At 42.6% G+C, this 17,292-nt stretch overlaps 1 protein-coding gene across 1 annotated transcript in view; it reads right to left on the bottom strand.

Annotated features, from left to right (window-relative positions):
* Positions 1-6,019, bottom strand: part of ADGRE1 (adhesion G protein-coupled receptor E1) — a gene marked incomplete at its 5' end in the record, with an annotated part of 77,849 nt that extends 71,830 nt beyond the window's left edge. The window contains one exon of the mRNA XM_023733083.1: positions 5,947-6,019. Within this exon, the coding sequence (XP_023588851.1) occupies positions 5,947-6,019 (73 nt within the window). The remainder of the gene's footprint in view (positions 1-5,946) is intronic.
* Positions 6,020-17,292: the final 11,273 nt, after the last annotated feature.

Consider the following 17,292-nt stretch of genomic DNA (forward strand, 5'->3'; position numbering starts at 1 on the left):
CATATGAGCCCTGTTTTGTCACCAAAAAGGGTTCCTGATGCTTTTGGCTTTACAGTTGGTCCGCATCATCGCACTGCTCAATTTTACCCCCATGCTTCACCCAGCAAACACTTCCGGATGTCCTCTCTGTGCCCAGAGCGACCCACAGAGGTCTCATCTCATGTCCTTCTGGACACAGGTTTTCCCAGCCTCAAGTGGCCAGGGCCGGGAAAAGGAAAACACAGGTTGAAGGAGCATTGAGGGATGAGAGGTTTTCTGGAAAGAGATGTTGGATCCGGGGCTTTGAAGGCTAAGTGTGTGTTTATACTGTTGAGAGGAGTCCCTGGTGGTGCAAACAGTTAACACGCTCTGCTGCTAACCAAAAGGTTAGAAGTTCGAGTTTACCCAGAGGTGCCTTGGAAGAAAGGCCTGGCGATCTACTTCTGAAAAATCAGCCTCTGAAAACCCTATGGAGCACAGTACTACTCTGATACACATGGGGTTGTTGTGAGTCAGTTTCGACTCAATGGCAACAGGTTTTTATAGTTTATATTAGGGTTCACTTTGTGTTGTATGGTTTTGATGAGGAAACTAAGGCACAGAGCAGTTAAGTAACTTCCCCAAAGTCACACAGCTGGTAAGTAGCAGGGCTAGGATTCGAATGCAGGAAAGCTGGTTCCATACTCCATGCTCTTAACCACTATACACTGCCTGTGGTCTGCCTATAGACTTTTCCAGGGGAGAGTGGGAGCCAGTTGCCATGTCATAAAACAATTTGTGCATAAATTTTTCAATGAGAAACTAATTTGTGCTGTAAACTTTCATCTAAAGCACAATAAAAAAATTTTTTGCACTCTCTGCAAATTTCTGCAAGTGTTTCTGGCTGAGCGCCAGGCCGGTTCCTGGAAAGTTTTACTTGTCATCCTATCTCATGAGATGCAAGGAGGCATCTAGAGGAACCGCTGCTCTTGACCTCATTCAGACACTCGGAAAGGAGCCAGAGGGGATGTAAAAGTTCAAAAGCCTGGAGCAAAAAATAATAAATCATCGTACTATGATCCTCAAGACGGGGCCCCTGAGCCCAGGCAGACAAGGGCCTGAACTTAAGGGGAGCAGGCCTCAAAGATTCAAGAGAAGAGAGAAAATGGGCCTCCAGCCAGAAACTCAGAGAGAGAAGAAGGTTCTGGTGTGTGGGGAATCTCAGAGTGCTACAACTCAAATAAGGGGCCACAATAGGCCAGGGCCACCATAAACTCTGATTAGTATACGATCGTTCTTACATGGGGACAACGAGATCTTCCATACATAGTCAACAGGTACATTAGTAGAGAGAACAGAAGCATTAAGAAATGTCTTATCATAGCATCAAACAAATCTCTTGTAACCATGTAGGGGCCTAGCAGAAATGTTAGCGATAGTGACATCCAGGTGGACAAGGACAGTAAAGATCCTCTTGGACCCTGTATTAGTCCAGGAAGGATTTCTGCTAGAGCCAGAACCGTGTGTGCTGTTTGCACACATCCTGGTCATTGGTTTCTGTGTTTGTCATTAGGTTCAGGATAGTGGTGGGTTCAGTTAAACAGGACTGCAAGTTAGTTAAACACTGCTTAGATGAGGCATTTTCCTCATTTACCGCTATGTTTAATTTAATTTGGGGGTCCAAATTCAGGTTTTGTTTATAGTTAATATAATTGAGGTTAGTAAGTATCATATAAAAGACCTTTTTGAAGTGCTGAAATGCAAAGATGTCACCTTGAAGACTGTCTTAGTCATCTAGTGCTGCTATAACAGAAATACCACAAGTGGATGGGTTTAACAAAGAGAAGTTTATTCTCTCACAGTCCAGTAGGTTGCAGGTCAAAATTCAGGGCATCCGCTCCAAGAGAAGGCTTTCTCTCCATGTAGGCTCTGGAGGAAGGTCCTTGTGATGCATCAGTCTTCCCTTGGTCTGGGAGCATCTCAGCGCAGGAACCTCAGGTCCAAAGGACGTGCTCTGCTCCCAGCACTGTTTTCTTGGTGGTGTAAGGTTCCCATGTGTCTCTGCTCCCTTCTCTCTTTTATATCTCAAAAGAGATTGGCTTAAGACATGATCTAATCTTGTAGACTAGATAACTGTAACTGCCAGTATAAGGGCCACTAATCCATCTTATTACATCATAGTGATTGAGTTTACGACACATAACGAAATCACATCAAAATACAGAATGGTACACAATCATACAATACTGGGAATCATGACCCAGCCAAATTGACAGCTATTTTGGGGGGACACAATTCAATCCATGACAAAGATGAAGATGCACCTGACCCAAGCCATTGTGTTTTCAATCGCCTCATATGCATGTGAAAGCTGGACAATGAATAAGGAAGACCAAAGAAGAATTAATGCCTTTGAATTCTGGTGCTGGCGAAGAATACTGAATATACCATGGATTGCCAGAAGAACGAACAAGTCTGTCTTGGAAGAAGTACAGACAGAATGCTCCTTAGAAGTGAGAATGTCACATACTTTGGACATGTTATCAGGAGGGATCAGTCCCTGGAAAAGGACATCATGCTTGGTTAAAGTATAGGGTCAGTGAAAGAGAGGAAGACCCTCAGTGAGATGGATTGACACAGTGCCTGCAAAAATCAGCTCAAGTATAACAATGATCATGAGGATGGCGTAGGACCGGGCAGTGTTTCGCTCTCTTGTGCATAGGGTCGCCATGAGTCAGAACAGACTGGTCGGCATCTAGCAACAACAGCAAGTATCATAGTAAAAAGTCTGTGTTTCTAACCGAGTTTTGTGAATCCAAGTCCTTGTGTCTCCTCTGAAAAGGTTTAGCATTAAAGAATGTTTTATCTGCAGTAGCTAATATCCTGTTGGGTATGGTAAGATAGCAACGATTGTGAGGATGGTGCAGGACCGGGCACTGTTTCGTTCTGCTGTGTATAGGGTCACTGTCAGTCGGAACCGACTGGACGGCACCTAACAACATGGTAAGATTAGCATAGTAGGCCATTCTGTGACCAAAAGAGTCATAATTTCATCAGTAGAAACATCATATTGCCAAGGGACACCCCATCTCATATGGTTTTTAGAAGGTAATGGCGAGATAAGTCACTGACATTGGGAATGTTTTTCAGCATGTCTAGCAAAAGTTCAGCAGGAATCGTAGGTGAAGGGGTCGGGGTAGAGTAGTACTAGAGAACAGAGGGTTATTGTGAAAGCCAGAAGGTTCACAGTAGTCCATGTAAGCTTCACTGCGTACATGGATCCATTGCCACTGTGCCATGTGATATCAGCCTTTTGTCAAATCATGTATGTACCAGTCACATGATCAGAGACTGTACGCATTAAGTGATGCAATCTGTTCTTTACATAGACATTCTGAGCCAACAAGATTATAATCATTATTAAGGGCATATCCTCTGGAGAATAAAATATTGTTTCATGGCCTGGTAAGAATCATCCAGGAAGGAAAACAGAACAAAAATGATCTTCTTGGTTAACATATTTAGATATATGGTGCATATGCCAAAAGTCAGCCCAGCGATCGCCACATCTGGCTAACTTCTGGAGTTTTTCCATCCATGAATATGTAAATGGTGATTCCGGTAATCAGAACACAAAGGAGAAAAGATATCGTCTAACATATGATTAGATATCCAGGGGTGATATGGAATGGACCTTATTCCATTAAGCTTTTCTTGATCTATGCTAATAAAAGTACTTTATCCTTGTAGGTCAAAAGTGGATCTAGTGTTTCAATGGTCAAGGAAGGAGATTTAATTGTAAGGGTTTGTGCATTAGCAAAAGAAGCTGATACATGCAGCAATATATAAGCTGTTAGTAATTGAATACATATTCTGAGCTTACAATTGTAGAGTCTACCAAAAGAGTGAGTCCTCATTTTGCCTAGATGGGTACAACCCTGGCAGCAAAGAGCTGTCTGAATATATTCAGGTCTGTCTTCCTGGGGGGTTCCACTGGCTGTTGAGTTCTAAGAGCCCATCAACTATTTGTCTGTGGTCCTTTAAACCTCTTAAGCTATTCCTGCAAGCAAATCAGAGACCCTGCATAGTATCAAAAGCTGATTGGGTTTCAATTAAGAAAGTTTCCAGAAATACCAGTTGCAAAATACCTGGAGGTGGAGCTACCAGTCCATCAATGTGCTTGGGTATCTGTGAGTTGTAATAGTAGGATCTGGGCCAGTTATCAGGTCTGAAACTAGATCCAGAAAGGATGCTTTCCACTTCGCGGAGAATGGAATCTCTCCACTCTTCAGAAGAGTCGTAGTTGGATAGTGAGATGGTGATGATCCAGGCAGGTCAGGAGGAGGAGATGCTGGCCCAGTAGGATTGTAGCTTTCAGTTTAGGTGGAAGGGGTCAGTTTGGTGCCAGATAGTGAATACAGCTGAACTGGATTATCTGTAGGATGCTGAGAAACCCAAGCCAATACAAATGTTGAGATTACACCCACTCTTCACTTATCGACATGTTTAGGTTCCAAAGACCAGGTTGTTATGTGAAATTGGCATTATGCAAAAATGGAGGATGACCACATTAGATCACAAAATGGAGGATGACTACATCATTACATAACAGCCAAGTTTCATTACATATCTACTAAATTATATCAGTACATCACTGCCAAACCACTGAGAATCATGACCCAGCCAAGCTGACACATAACCCTAACCATCACAGTCAGCATTACTCTCACCTCATACCTCAGCATTCATTACTGCCAGATGTACGTCATTAATTCACAAAATAGTCAGATAGTAGATTTTTTACTACTGTAAATGCAAAATGTCGGGTAAGGAGATAGTCGATAAGTGAGGAGGACGCGTAATACAATTAATAGGGTTTCTCCTAGTACACACATCTAGTTTGGTAATTGAATATGATTGTCTCCAGAAAGAGAACATAGGCTTTTGGATGCTATTTCAATAATGATCAGACAATAGTGGGATTATACAGACTTGTTGTAAAAATCCATGATTCTGCCCAGACTATTCTTGAGCAAGATGCTCTGACCATCCTGGTGGATACAACATCTGCTTAGCAGTCTGAAAAAGGGGGGCCTTTATCATTTAATCTGAATGGTGGTTAAGTTTTATAAATATGTGTGAGTAATGAATGATTGGTAAAAAGGCAAATTTATAGTTACTGGAATGGGGCACATAGATATTGTATAAGTTGGCAGTTCGAATTCAGCAGCCACTCCTTGGAAACCCTATGGGGCAGTCCTACTCTGTCCTATAGGGTCACTATGAGTTGGAATCAACTTGACAGCATCGGGTTCATTTTTTTGGTTTTAGCAGAGGATGAATAACACAACACCTTGTGGAGGTAACCCATTAGCCCAAGGGAGTTATGAAGGGAGAGAGACTGGGATTGATGATCTTTGTCTTTCTGATTCCATCATTGGATCCTACCACGCAAAGGAAAATTCCCTAGTGTGGTGCTCCCAAGCTGTTGCAGTTGCCTTAAAACAACTACCAGTTGACTGCCACCCACCACCAGTCGTCTCTACCATGATTTGATTGCCATTCCTCTTAGCCTTACTGAAAAGTCTAATGAAAACAAGAAGGGATAGAATGAAAATAACAAAGGATAGCTCTAGTTCCTTCACCTCTCGTACAAAACACCTCTGAATGTCCTCTCATCCACGTTCTCAGTCATTTAGAAAGGTGAACAAATGCCAGCCTGCTGGTGGCATAGACAAACAGAACAGGTCAGACTCACTACCCTCAGACAATCCCTGCAAAAACAAAGACTAGACTTAATTGTCGAAACTGAACTGGGAACACTAAGCTTTACCAGATCTCTGGGAGGCCACGTAGGAGATTCTGTCTCTGGACTTTCTCCTCGATGGCAAAGGTAGAGTCTGTGCAATCACTAGTTACCATGATGTACCTAGATTAATGCCTAGGGCCAAGCAGAAAGATCAATATGGAAACGTAAGGGAAAATTACCTTGTTTGTGAGGTAGACCCTGATTATTTATGGGATTTTTTTCAGCTGATTGTGTCCAGAAACATGGGGCGCATTCATTAGGTCAATATGCAGGTTGATCCTGAAGTTCACCCTTCAGCCAAAGATTAGACAGTTCTATAAAACAAACAATATCACACATGAGGAATGTGCTGCTTAGTTCAATCATGTATCTGAGACCAAAAGGGCAACACTGGCCCAAAAGCAATGATGAGAAGGCAGGAAGGGGCAGGAAAAATGGACGGATGGAAACGCAGAATTGTGGTGTGGAAGGGGAGAGTGTTGACACATGGCAGGGATTGCAACCAATGTCACAAAACAATTTGTGTATAAATTGTTGGATGAGAAACTAATTTGCTCTATAAAGTTTCACCTAAAGCACAATTAAAAATACATATATTTTTTTTAATTGACCTCAACATGCTGGGTGAAGTCCTGTTAGGGGTAGTCTTAAAAAGCTACACCAGACAAACTGAATGTATTTGGTCCCAGCCACTGTTGGTGAGATTAATCAGAGTGATCAATTGTATGATCGTCATGGGAAAGCTCACCAGAATCCAAGACAATGTAGAAATGATGGATGAGTCCTGTTGAAAGAATCTTTTCCATAAGGTCTTCACATTTTTTGATGCCTTCTGTGCCAAGGTATTGAAAGTTTTTACCCTGAACTGTCTTTTCACATATATTTATATAACAAACAGGCTTGGAAGGTAGAGTTATAAATAAAGATGTCTCCCTCTGAAGTTAAAGTCACGCAGGTGTTCTAGCAGACCCCTTTAAAGCAGGGATTTCCTAAGTTCAAGGTTCCTCAGCTGGGATGCAAGCATCTGCCTGGAACTTTCTGCCTGGCCCCCATGGATATTGGAGGGCTGTCTTAGTTTCTTAGTGCTGCTGTAACAGAAATACCACAAGTGAGTAACTTTAACAAACAGACATGTATTTCCTCACAGAAGGATAGAAGTGCAAATTCAGGGCACTGGATGTAAGGGAAGGCTTTCTCTATCATCTCTGAGGGAAGGTCCTTGTCTTTTTTCAGCTTCTGTTCCTTGGTCCTTTGGAGATCTCCATGTGGCATCAATCTTTCCCTCTTTTTCTGTGCTTGCTTCTGTGCCTAATCTGCTCCTTTTATATCTAAAAAGTGATTGGCTTAAGCACAAAGCTAAGATTTCCATCAAGCGAGTATAGACCCAGGTGATATCTAGGTGGTTACATGTAGAATACATAGTTATTCCAAGTTGTTGTTAGGTGCTGTCGAGTTGGTTCTGACTCATACACTGATATGGCCTTATTAATATAACAGGGAAAACCCTATTCCTAAATGGGATTACATCCACATATGTAGGGACAAGGTTTCCAACACATATTTCTGGGGAGCACAATTCAATCCATAACAGGGGGGCAAGGGAAACTTGTGAGAACATGGAGCAAAAGCTGCCTGTGCCATGAGTAATAAAGTTCTTTGTCTCTGACCCTAGAGTCTCCTGCATTCTAGCAGCATCTATGAAACCATGCATCCTAACTCACTAACTTGCAAGTAGGGCAAAATCTCCAACAAAATAAACAATGTAAAAGTTGGGGAATAGATGGGGCCTGATATACAGAAGGAGGCCCTGGTGGTGCAGTGGTTAAGAGCTCGGCTACTAACCAAAAGGTTGGCAATTAGAATCCACCAACTGCTCCTTGGAAACCCTATGGAGCAGTTCTGTTCTGTCCTACAGAGTCGCTATGAGTCGGAATCGACTCATTGACAATGGGTTTGGTTTCTTGGTTTGGATATGGAGGAGAGTGGGGCTAGCAGGGCATTTAATAGGTGGAGGAAGAAGATTCAAGAGCCATCGGGGCAGGGAACCTGAGAAAAGACCCTGGGAGGAAAACAATTACCATGGGATTATACTGAACAATTTTTTCTTTGGACATACTAGCACCTCTTTCCTTGTCTTTTACTATGTTTCAAAAAAGCCACATGGCTAATGAATCATTTTTTAAAAGTAGATTATTTTGAGGAAATTGGAGGCGGGGCAGAGTTCTCTGGGTAAATCTAAGGCAAAGGCAGATTTCACAGGACATCCTGAGCTGAGGGCAGAGAAAATCCTGAAAGCATAAATCTCTGGGAATTGGCAAGCATTGCTAACAAACCACCTGACTTCCAAGGTCGTGGAACTGATGGAGTCAAAGCTAAGATTTCCTTCAGGTGAGTACAGACCCAGGTGCTATCTAAGTGGTTACATGTGGAACACATAGTCATTCCAAGTTGTTGTTGTTAGGTGCAGTCCAGTTGGTTCTGACTCATAGAGACCCTATATACAACAGAGCAAAACACTGCCTGGTCCTGTGCCATCCTCACGTTCTTTGCTATGTTTGAACCCATTGTTGCAAGTTAGATGCGTGAAATGATGGGAAGGCAAAAGGGGAATAGGGGGATCAGTTTGGCCCAGGATGGGTGTGGGAGGGTCCCGCGATGTTCCATTGCTGTGATGCATGCCTGGAACTCTAGAACACACACTCTCGGTCCCCAGATTCCTGATGCAGTTGTTCACGTCAGAAAGAGTGGCGAACTACAGCTGTATGTATTTTTTTCTGAGCAGTCTCACGTATGTGCCTGGCTGAGCTGAAGCTTGACTGTGTGTGAAAGCGATTCCAGTTTCTACTTCCTGTGGGGATCAAAGATCCTCATTCTGCTTATCGAGCACCTACGGAGGAATTTATTTTTGTCAATAAAACCCCGTTGCCATCGAGTTGATTCCGACTCATAAATGACCCTATACGACAGAGTGGAACTGCCCCACAGGGTTTCCTAAGAACAGATGGTGGATTCGAACTGCCGACCTTTTGGTTAGCAGCCGTAGCTCTTAACCACTGCGCCACCAGGGCTCCTTTTTGTCAATGTTTGTGGAAGAGACACACACATTAGGTAAGGAAATCCTAGACCCAGCCCACCACATGGACTGACGCTTACCTGTTCCTCTTCCCACTTTACTACATCAATGAAGTTGGTGCAGAGACATATCTGAGGTGGGAACCCCAGAAGATATTAGAACCTCATCCTTCTAGAGAAGCAGTTTGAGCAGGCAGGGCAGGAGTTAGGACCAAGCCTCTGTTCAAAGCTCACGATTTATCTATATGGTACAGTGCTCGGGGGTATAATCAAAAACAGTGCTTCCCTGAGCCTGGAGATCATGAACAGACTGCTGGATCTCTGTGTTAGAAGAGTTCCATCACACTTTTTATCAGTCACCTCCCTATGTCAGGGTCTCTGGGCCAAGCCTCTGTGATGGGCTGATCTAAATTATCAGGGCAAAGCCTCTGAAAGCCTCTTTTCACTTATGAAAGACCGAGTTCTGGCCTCAGGGAGAGAATCTTCTCTGGCGGAGCACCCCGCCCCTGAGGTTCTGAGGTTCTGAGTCCTTCCTCAGCAAAGGTTCCTGACTAAAGTTATCAATCGAGGTTCACATACAGAAACTCTTTTTGTTTACTTCTCCAAAAAGAAGAATACTGAATTTTTTATTCATTTTGTAAATGAATAATGGGGGAAGTACCTCCATTACTTTATCGTAGAAAGAAATAGTATTCACGATAATTAAGGGCAGCTCTCTGCCTAGTCGTCTCTTTTAGCATGAATGCACATCGCCCCCTTGTGGAAGGACAGAGCAGGGACTAGGCGAAGTGTCCCCGTTTCTGATCTTCTTGCTAAGAACCTCTCGCTGAGGGCTGTCTGTTCTAAGAGGGCTGGGCTCCAGGAGCTGATATGCTCAGACATTGTGGACCTGGAACCCCAAAGAAAGGAGAGATTAAGGGTAATTCTCAGAGAGCCCAGGGTTGAACAAGGCCGACTCCTTCATTTCAATGCTCCCAACAGTTCTCAGAACTTCCTGGATCAAACATACGTCATGAATTCTCCTTTGTCTGTTATGTAAGCTGGAAATTGTTTCCCAGCTAAGCATTTGCTATTACCTTTGCTTATGACGTTTCCTGCTTGTAATTTGTTTCTTAAGTTTGTATAGTAAAATCTGCTGATCTTTACCTCTATTCATTTTCTCCAGGTTTATATCATATTTAGGCAGGTTTATGGGGCCCTGCTGGTGCAGTGGTTAAGAACTCGGCTACTAACCAAAAGGTCAGCAGTTTGAATCCACCAGCTCCTCCTTGGAAACCCCATGCGGCAGTTCCACTCTGTCCTCTAGGGGCGCTATGAGTCAGAATTGACTCCATGGCAACCGGTTTGGTTTTTTTTCGTTTTGTTTTCAGCACGTTTATCGTCTCTCAACTTAGGAAGGAATCCATCCGTGTCTTCTAGTGCTAGCATGTTTTCATTTGTTGAACCATGTATTGTTTCGTTGTAGTAAATAGATACGTAACATTTGCCATTTCAACATTCTTCATATGTGCAGTTCAGTGACATTAAATGGGTCTATCATGTCGGGTAACAATTTCCATGATCCATTTCTACATTCTTCCATCCCCCCAACAGCAACTCAGCGTCCTCTGAGCAATGAGCTCCCCTTCCCACCTCCCTCCTGGCTCCCCTGGTGACCACTAATAAATTTAGGTCTGCATATTCGACCTTTACCTTGCTATTGTATATAAAGAAATGCTCATTTAAAAATATTTTATAGAAACATTCACTCCCCAATCCCCAATTATTGATGATTTTTCCCAGTGTAGTTTTTATTGAATATGAAGTTTACTTATGGAAACCCTGGTGGCGTAGTAGTTAAGTGCCACCACTACTAACCAAAATGTTGGCAGCTCAAATCCACCAGGTGCTCCTTGGAAACCCTATGGGGCAGTTCTACTCTGTCCTATAGAGTCAATATGAGTGTAGATTTTATTGAATATTAAGTTTACTTATAAACTTTGGTGTATCTCTCATTTTTCTATCCCCTAGTCTCTTGATCTGTTCACACATCGCTTCCACACTGTTTTAATGATAGAGGATGTCGGATGTCGCCCCGATGAATTCATTGCAACAGTCACACAGAATTCACAGAAACACTGTAGTTGCAATAACAGCTTCTACTATAAACACGAGCGGATATAACACAGAAAGATGTAAATGAAGAAACGCATAGGGCGAGCTCCGGGAGGGGTCCCAGCACGAAGCGCACTCACCCTCCTCAAAACAGATGTTCACTCTCGCCAGTCTGTGGTGTTCTAACAGGGTACAAGTCAGGATAAATGTCAGGAATATTGGGAACAGGATACAACTCAGGATCAATATCAGGATACGTCTTTGAGCATAACTGTTCTGCACAGTGGTTAAGAGCAGTTCGAATCCACCAGCCGCTCCTTGAAAACTCTGTGGGCAGTTCTACTCTGTCCGATAGGGTTGCTATGAGCGGAATCGACTCGACAGCAATGGGTTTGGTTTGGTGGGGAGGCCCTTGGTCTCTTGGGGTGGTCCACTCCTCTCAGGGTGTGGCCCTCTGCTCTAGGGACATGGCCCCCAGATTTTGGGAAGATCCCCTCCCACCTCTGCAGCCTTTCACTCCACCAATGCCTGTCCTGGACCTGTGCCCTGAGTGTGAGTTGGGTGCAATTCAGAAGTCGGGGTGCTGGGACCGTGGTGCAGGCCCCATGTGGAGCGGTGGTGGGATTCTAGGCAGTCCTTAGAAAAAACTACATCACTATGAAACCAGTCTTATTTTCAGGAGAAACCACAGGCCTAGGTAAGCACAGTGGCTGTAGAATGGCGTTTTCATGAGGGTCACTCAGACTGCCTGATTGGGAAGGGGGGCCTCTAACATGGAGCCCAGTGTGAGCCCACCCCTTCCCCCGGCAATAACCACCCCTCCCTCCTCAGGCTGCTCCACTGGAAACCCTGGTGGCGCAGTGGTAAAGAGCTCAGCTGCTAACCAAAAGGTCGGCAGTTCGAACCCACCAGGCGCTCCTTGGAAACCCGGTGGGGCAGTTTTACTCTGTCCTATACGGTTGCTATGAGTCGGAATCGACTCGTTGGCAAGGGGTTTGGTTTTTGTTTTTGTTTTGTTTTTTTATGAATCGGAATCAACTGGAGGTCAACAGGTATAAACACTGAGAGCAGAAACGTGAGATTTCCGGGGAAGCGATGGGCTAAGGCGTCTAGGGGTAGGGCTGAGAGGCAGGGCAGGTAGCTGTGTCTTAGGGTTGGGGCAACCCATGTGTGGGGAAGACGTTCTTTATTCGTTTTTAAGAATGAGGAAATAGAGGCACAGCAAGTCCAGTAACTTGCTCTTGGTCTCAGAGCTAAGCAAAGGGGTGGGCAGGAACCTGACTCCAGAGTGTTCTCTGTTGAAATGGATCCCATTTTTGGGGGGGTGGGGGAGTTAGTTCTACAGGGTCAGAGTCACAAGGCCCTGAAATTCAGGCAGCGAACGTCTCTTCTCACCACAGCCTGCTCTGCTCCTGGCTGGTGACAGTTAACCATGCTGGGCCTGCCTCAAGGATCTACCACTCACAGGGCCACCAAGGGCGAGCTGCTCCTGCGTCCCATGGACACAGACATGGTCGGGGTGCAATAATTTTATTTTTATGGGGCTGATTCCAGGGCTGATGCAGGAAGAGTCCAAGAGGAGCCTGGGGCACTGCTAGAAAGTAATGCCAAAAAAAATGAGTATAGGAACCTACTTAAGGTACCTTCTAATAACCAAGTCTGTGACAATTTGAGCAAGAAAATAAAAAATAGTAATATCCATTAGCCTATACTGATACAAAGGAGCCCTGGTGGTGCAGTGGTTAAAGCACTCAGCTGTTAACCAAAAGGTCAGCAGTTCAAACCCATCAGCGACTACACGGGAGAAAGATGTGGCAGTCTGCTTCCGTAAAGATTTACAGCCTTGGAGACACTATGGGGCAGTTCTACTCTGTCCTATAGGATCGCTATGAGTCAGAATTGACTCAACAGCAGTGGGTTTGGTTTTGGTTTGGTTATACTGATATAAACAATTGAATAGGTAAATAAAGTGGGGACAAAGCAATGCTATTACATGCAGCAGAATTCCAATTAATAAATATAGAAGGAATGCTTGGAACAGAAAATCACCATTTGGCAAACGGCACAGTAATAGTGATTGCAGGTAATAATCATCAACGGATCTAAAATTAGTAGACATAAGTTTAAGATGAAAAACACAGTCTGCACAAAGTTATCTCCCTATGAGAAACTCATTCATTACAAAAGGTAAAATACTTAAACTTACAGCGTGGAAGGCTGGAAGAAAACACCTTAAACATGAAAACAAAAAATGCTCAATCCAAATATAAGATCAGTGCATTTTATTGCATGTAAATTAACATCAATAAGACATTAAAAAACAGGAAACCACATATGTTCAAGGCTATTCACTGTAGCCTTACTTGTAACCCAAAGATTGTAAGGTAAAATTTAGCACAGACTGAGAGAGTAAACATCTGCCCAGCTGTTCATGAAACTGGAGAAATGAACACTAATAAAGACAGTGGCACAGTTACCATGTGTCATGGATTGAAATGTGTCCCCCCCAAAATATGTGTCAACTTGGCTAGGCCATGATTCTCAGTATTACGTAATTATCCTCCTTCTGTGATCTAATTATCCGCTCTTGTGTGATTTGATGTAATTATCCTATGTGTTGTAAATCCTAACCTCTATTATGTTAATGAGGCAGGATTAGAGGCAGATATGTTAATGAGGCAGTATACAATCTACATGATTGGGTCGTATCTTGAGTCAGCATCTTTTGAGATATAAAAGAGATTAAACAAATGAGCAGAGATCAAGGGACCTGATTACCACTAAGAAAGAGCCAGGAGCGAAATGTGTCCTTTGGACTCAGGATCCCTGAACTGAGAACATCCTAGATCCAGGGGAAAACTGATGCCAAGACACATGGATATCTCCAAGCAACACTGGGCCCACAGATGTTGAAAAGAGACAAGAACCTTCCCCAGAGCTGACAAGAGAGAAAGCCTTCCCCTAGAGCCAGCAGCCTTAATTCGGACTTCCAGCCTCCTGAACTGTGAGGGAATAAATTTGTTCGTTAAAGCCATCCACTTGTGGTATTTGTTATAGCACTACTAGATAACTAAGACACCAGAAAACTGTTATTTCCCAAAGGCACAAAGTAGCTCTAATGACCCCTTCTTTGAGTTCCTGCTGCTTTCTTACTGAGAAACTTTCTTCTCTGATCAGAAACTTTCAGAAATTGGCTGTTTGAAATTACAACACTATGAATGAAACGTCCCACTTTTGACATAGTCTCCATTTATGACACAGGTGCTGAGCTTCAAATTAAGGGTTTCTGGACACAACATTCCGCATCTACCCAAATTTTATTGTTTCCAAGGAAACAGGATCCTGGGTCATTTGCAGTCCAGACCTGATGTCCATCCCCTTACACAGTCCCACTTTGCTTTGAGACAATCCAAACACCACTTCATTCAAGCTTCATCCAGGCTCCACCCATCCTCAGAATCCAGGAACTCTCCCTTTTGCTTTGGGTGAGACACCTATCATTCTTCTGTTATGCAGTTTCCATCATTGCAATAAGTTAAAAAAAACTGATTTTGTCAAACTACAGGTTTGTTCCTGGTGTTCTTCAGCTGCTTAAGACAGGAAAAGTGGAAGCAACACAAATTCTATCCATATTATAGGAGAGAGATTGGTTGAATCCATAGACTAGTTGAATACACTGGCATACAGGCACTCATGAAGGCTCTGCAGCCAGAAAAAAGGATAAGGAAGAATACTAGGGACTGAAATAGATGGATTTCCAGTATAATTCATTAAGTGGGGTAAACATACATTCATGTGAAGGTAACATGATAAATAACTAGCATACATTTATGTATGTACTTATTTATTCTAGGGGGAGGGACATTTCTGAGAAACACTGAAAGGTGACACTGGAAACAATTAAAATGGGAATGGTTATATTTAAACAGAAATGGTTAATAACTGGTGGTGATATTAACAGAGGACAGGTGCTATAGGAGGAAGTCAGACTTCTGAATACTCCTTTTTATAGTTTTTTTAGTTTTGAACCATGTGAAAGTTTAATGTTAAAGAAATGTTCATTCAAAATGAAAGCAAACTTTAAAACTAAATGTAAACAGAAACAAGTATTAGCATATCAAACCGCCACTGCCCGTCTCAGTTTGTCATACACTGGTGGCTGGCATGTTGCTGATGGAAGAAGCTATGCCACCAGTATTTCAAATCCAGCAGGTTTCAGTGGAGCTTCCAGACTAAGACAGACTAAGAAAAAAGGCCTAGTGATCTACTTTAGAAAATCCATCAATTAAAACCTCATGGATCACAAGAGAACACTGTCCGATACAGTACTGGAACATGAGCCCTCTAGGTTGGAAGGTGCTACTCAAACATACCAACAATTATGATGATGGTTCAGGACTGGGCAATATTTTGTACCGTTCTAAATACAGTCAAGGAGCCGGGGTGGCACAATGGTTAAGCACTAAGCTAGTAACTGAAAGGTTGGCAGTTCAAACCCACCCAGTGGAAGAAAGACCTGTAGATTTGCTTCCGTAAAGACTGCAGCCTAGGAAACACTAAAGGGCAGTTCCAGTCTGTCAAATGGGGTCACTGTGACTTGGAATCGACTCAAACGCACCTAATAACAACATATATAAGGTCACAAGTTGGAGTTAACTCAGTGGCACAAACAATATCAAACTGATCACACAACCATGCAGAAGAGTTTGAGCTCAAGCATATATTGGAGCATGGTAATCTTATGTTAAAGCTTTAATGTAAATACATAACCAGTAAGTACAAAAATAAAGGCAAAAAAAACCTCAGTACTTTTACTGAATAGGTTTTTAGTTGGTAGTACTATTAGTATTATGATTCTGAAACTATTTGAATGTTACTAGGAACCAAGGTTTTTATTAATAGAAAAGAGATATAAGTATAAAATAACTGAAAGTGACAAGATTTGCCCATTTACACCATTCACCCCATGAATGTTTCTTGCTTCAGCTTAATAAGGCAGCCTTGAGCAAACATTTCTGAAAACCATTAGAATTCTTGCCTAAAACTCATCCTTTTGCCCCATTCTTGCTTGCCAACTTCCACTGTTTCCAATGTGCCATCTCACCCAAAACTCATAAAAAAGAAAACCTTGCCTCACCTTACCCTTTGAACTCAGACTTATGCTGAGTGTCTCTCCTATCCCAATAGCCTGAATAAAGTCTATTTCGCCCGTTTAAGGTCGACTGGCATTGTTTCTTTCTTCTAATGTTAAATTTGTATTGGGAATACGGGTATGAATTTATGATGTAAGAAAATATGTATTTGAGATGTTCACTGAAAGGCCGAAACAAAATTGACTTAATGGCAACAGGTTTTGGTTTAGCACTGAGCTAAACCAGTGTTGAAAAGCAAAGATGTCACTTTGAGGACTAAGGTGCACCTGATCCAAGTCATGGTATTTTCAATCGCCTCATACACAGGTGAAAGCTGGACAATGAATAAGGGAAGACCGAAGAAGAACTGATGCCTTTAGATTATGGTGTTGGTGAATAATATTGAATACACCATGGACTGCCAGAAGAATGAATAAATCTGTCTTGGAAGTACAGCCAGAGTGCTCCTTGGAAGCAAGGATAGCCAGATTTCGTCTCACATACTTTGGACGTTATCGGGAGGGACCAGTCCCTGAAGGACATCATGCTTGGTAGAGGGTCAGAGAAAAGGAGGAAGACCCTCAACAAGATGGACTGACACAGTGTCTCCAACAATAGGCTCAATGATTTGTGAAGATGGCACAGGACCGGGCAGTGTTCTGTTCTGTAGTACACAGGGTTGCTATGAGTTGGAACCAACTAGATGCCACATAACAACAATATGTATTGCAGAGACTTGAAATGGTTAATTCCAGGACTGCAATGGGAAAAGTAAAAAGTGATCTGGGGACTTCTTTTGCATCCAAACACTAATAGGACTGTGTCAACAACCTATGTGACTAGTGCAACTAAGAAACTGAATTAACTTTAAATTAATTTAAATATAACAATCAGCTTGATTCAATTATTGGAAAATATGCTTGGGATAACCTGGGATTGTGAATCTCCTTTTTCAACAGTAAAACTGATGTGATGTGCTGCTTCTGGATTCTGGAAGACTGAGTACAAAAAGAAGGAAACGAAAAATTCCCATAAATAAATCTGTAATGATTAGTTGTTAATTTCATTTACAATTTTTACATTGACAATAACTGGATATATTGAGTTAAATAAGATTTTTCATTAAAAATTTCACATTGACATTTTTTTCAAATACAGCTACTAAAATATTTTGTTACATCTTTGACTTGCACTACATTTGTACTAGACAACTGTACTAGACCCAAT

Source organism: Trichechus manatus, unplaced genomic scaffold (assembly GCF_000243295.1).
Source record: "Trichechus manatus latirostris isolate Lorelei unplaced genomic scaffold, TriManLat1.0 scaffold00057, whole genome shotgun sequence".
In the NCBI taxonomy this organism is placed as follows: domain Eukaryota; kingdom Metazoa; phylum Chordata; class Mammalia; order Sirenia; family Trichechidae; genus Trichechus; species Trichechus manatus.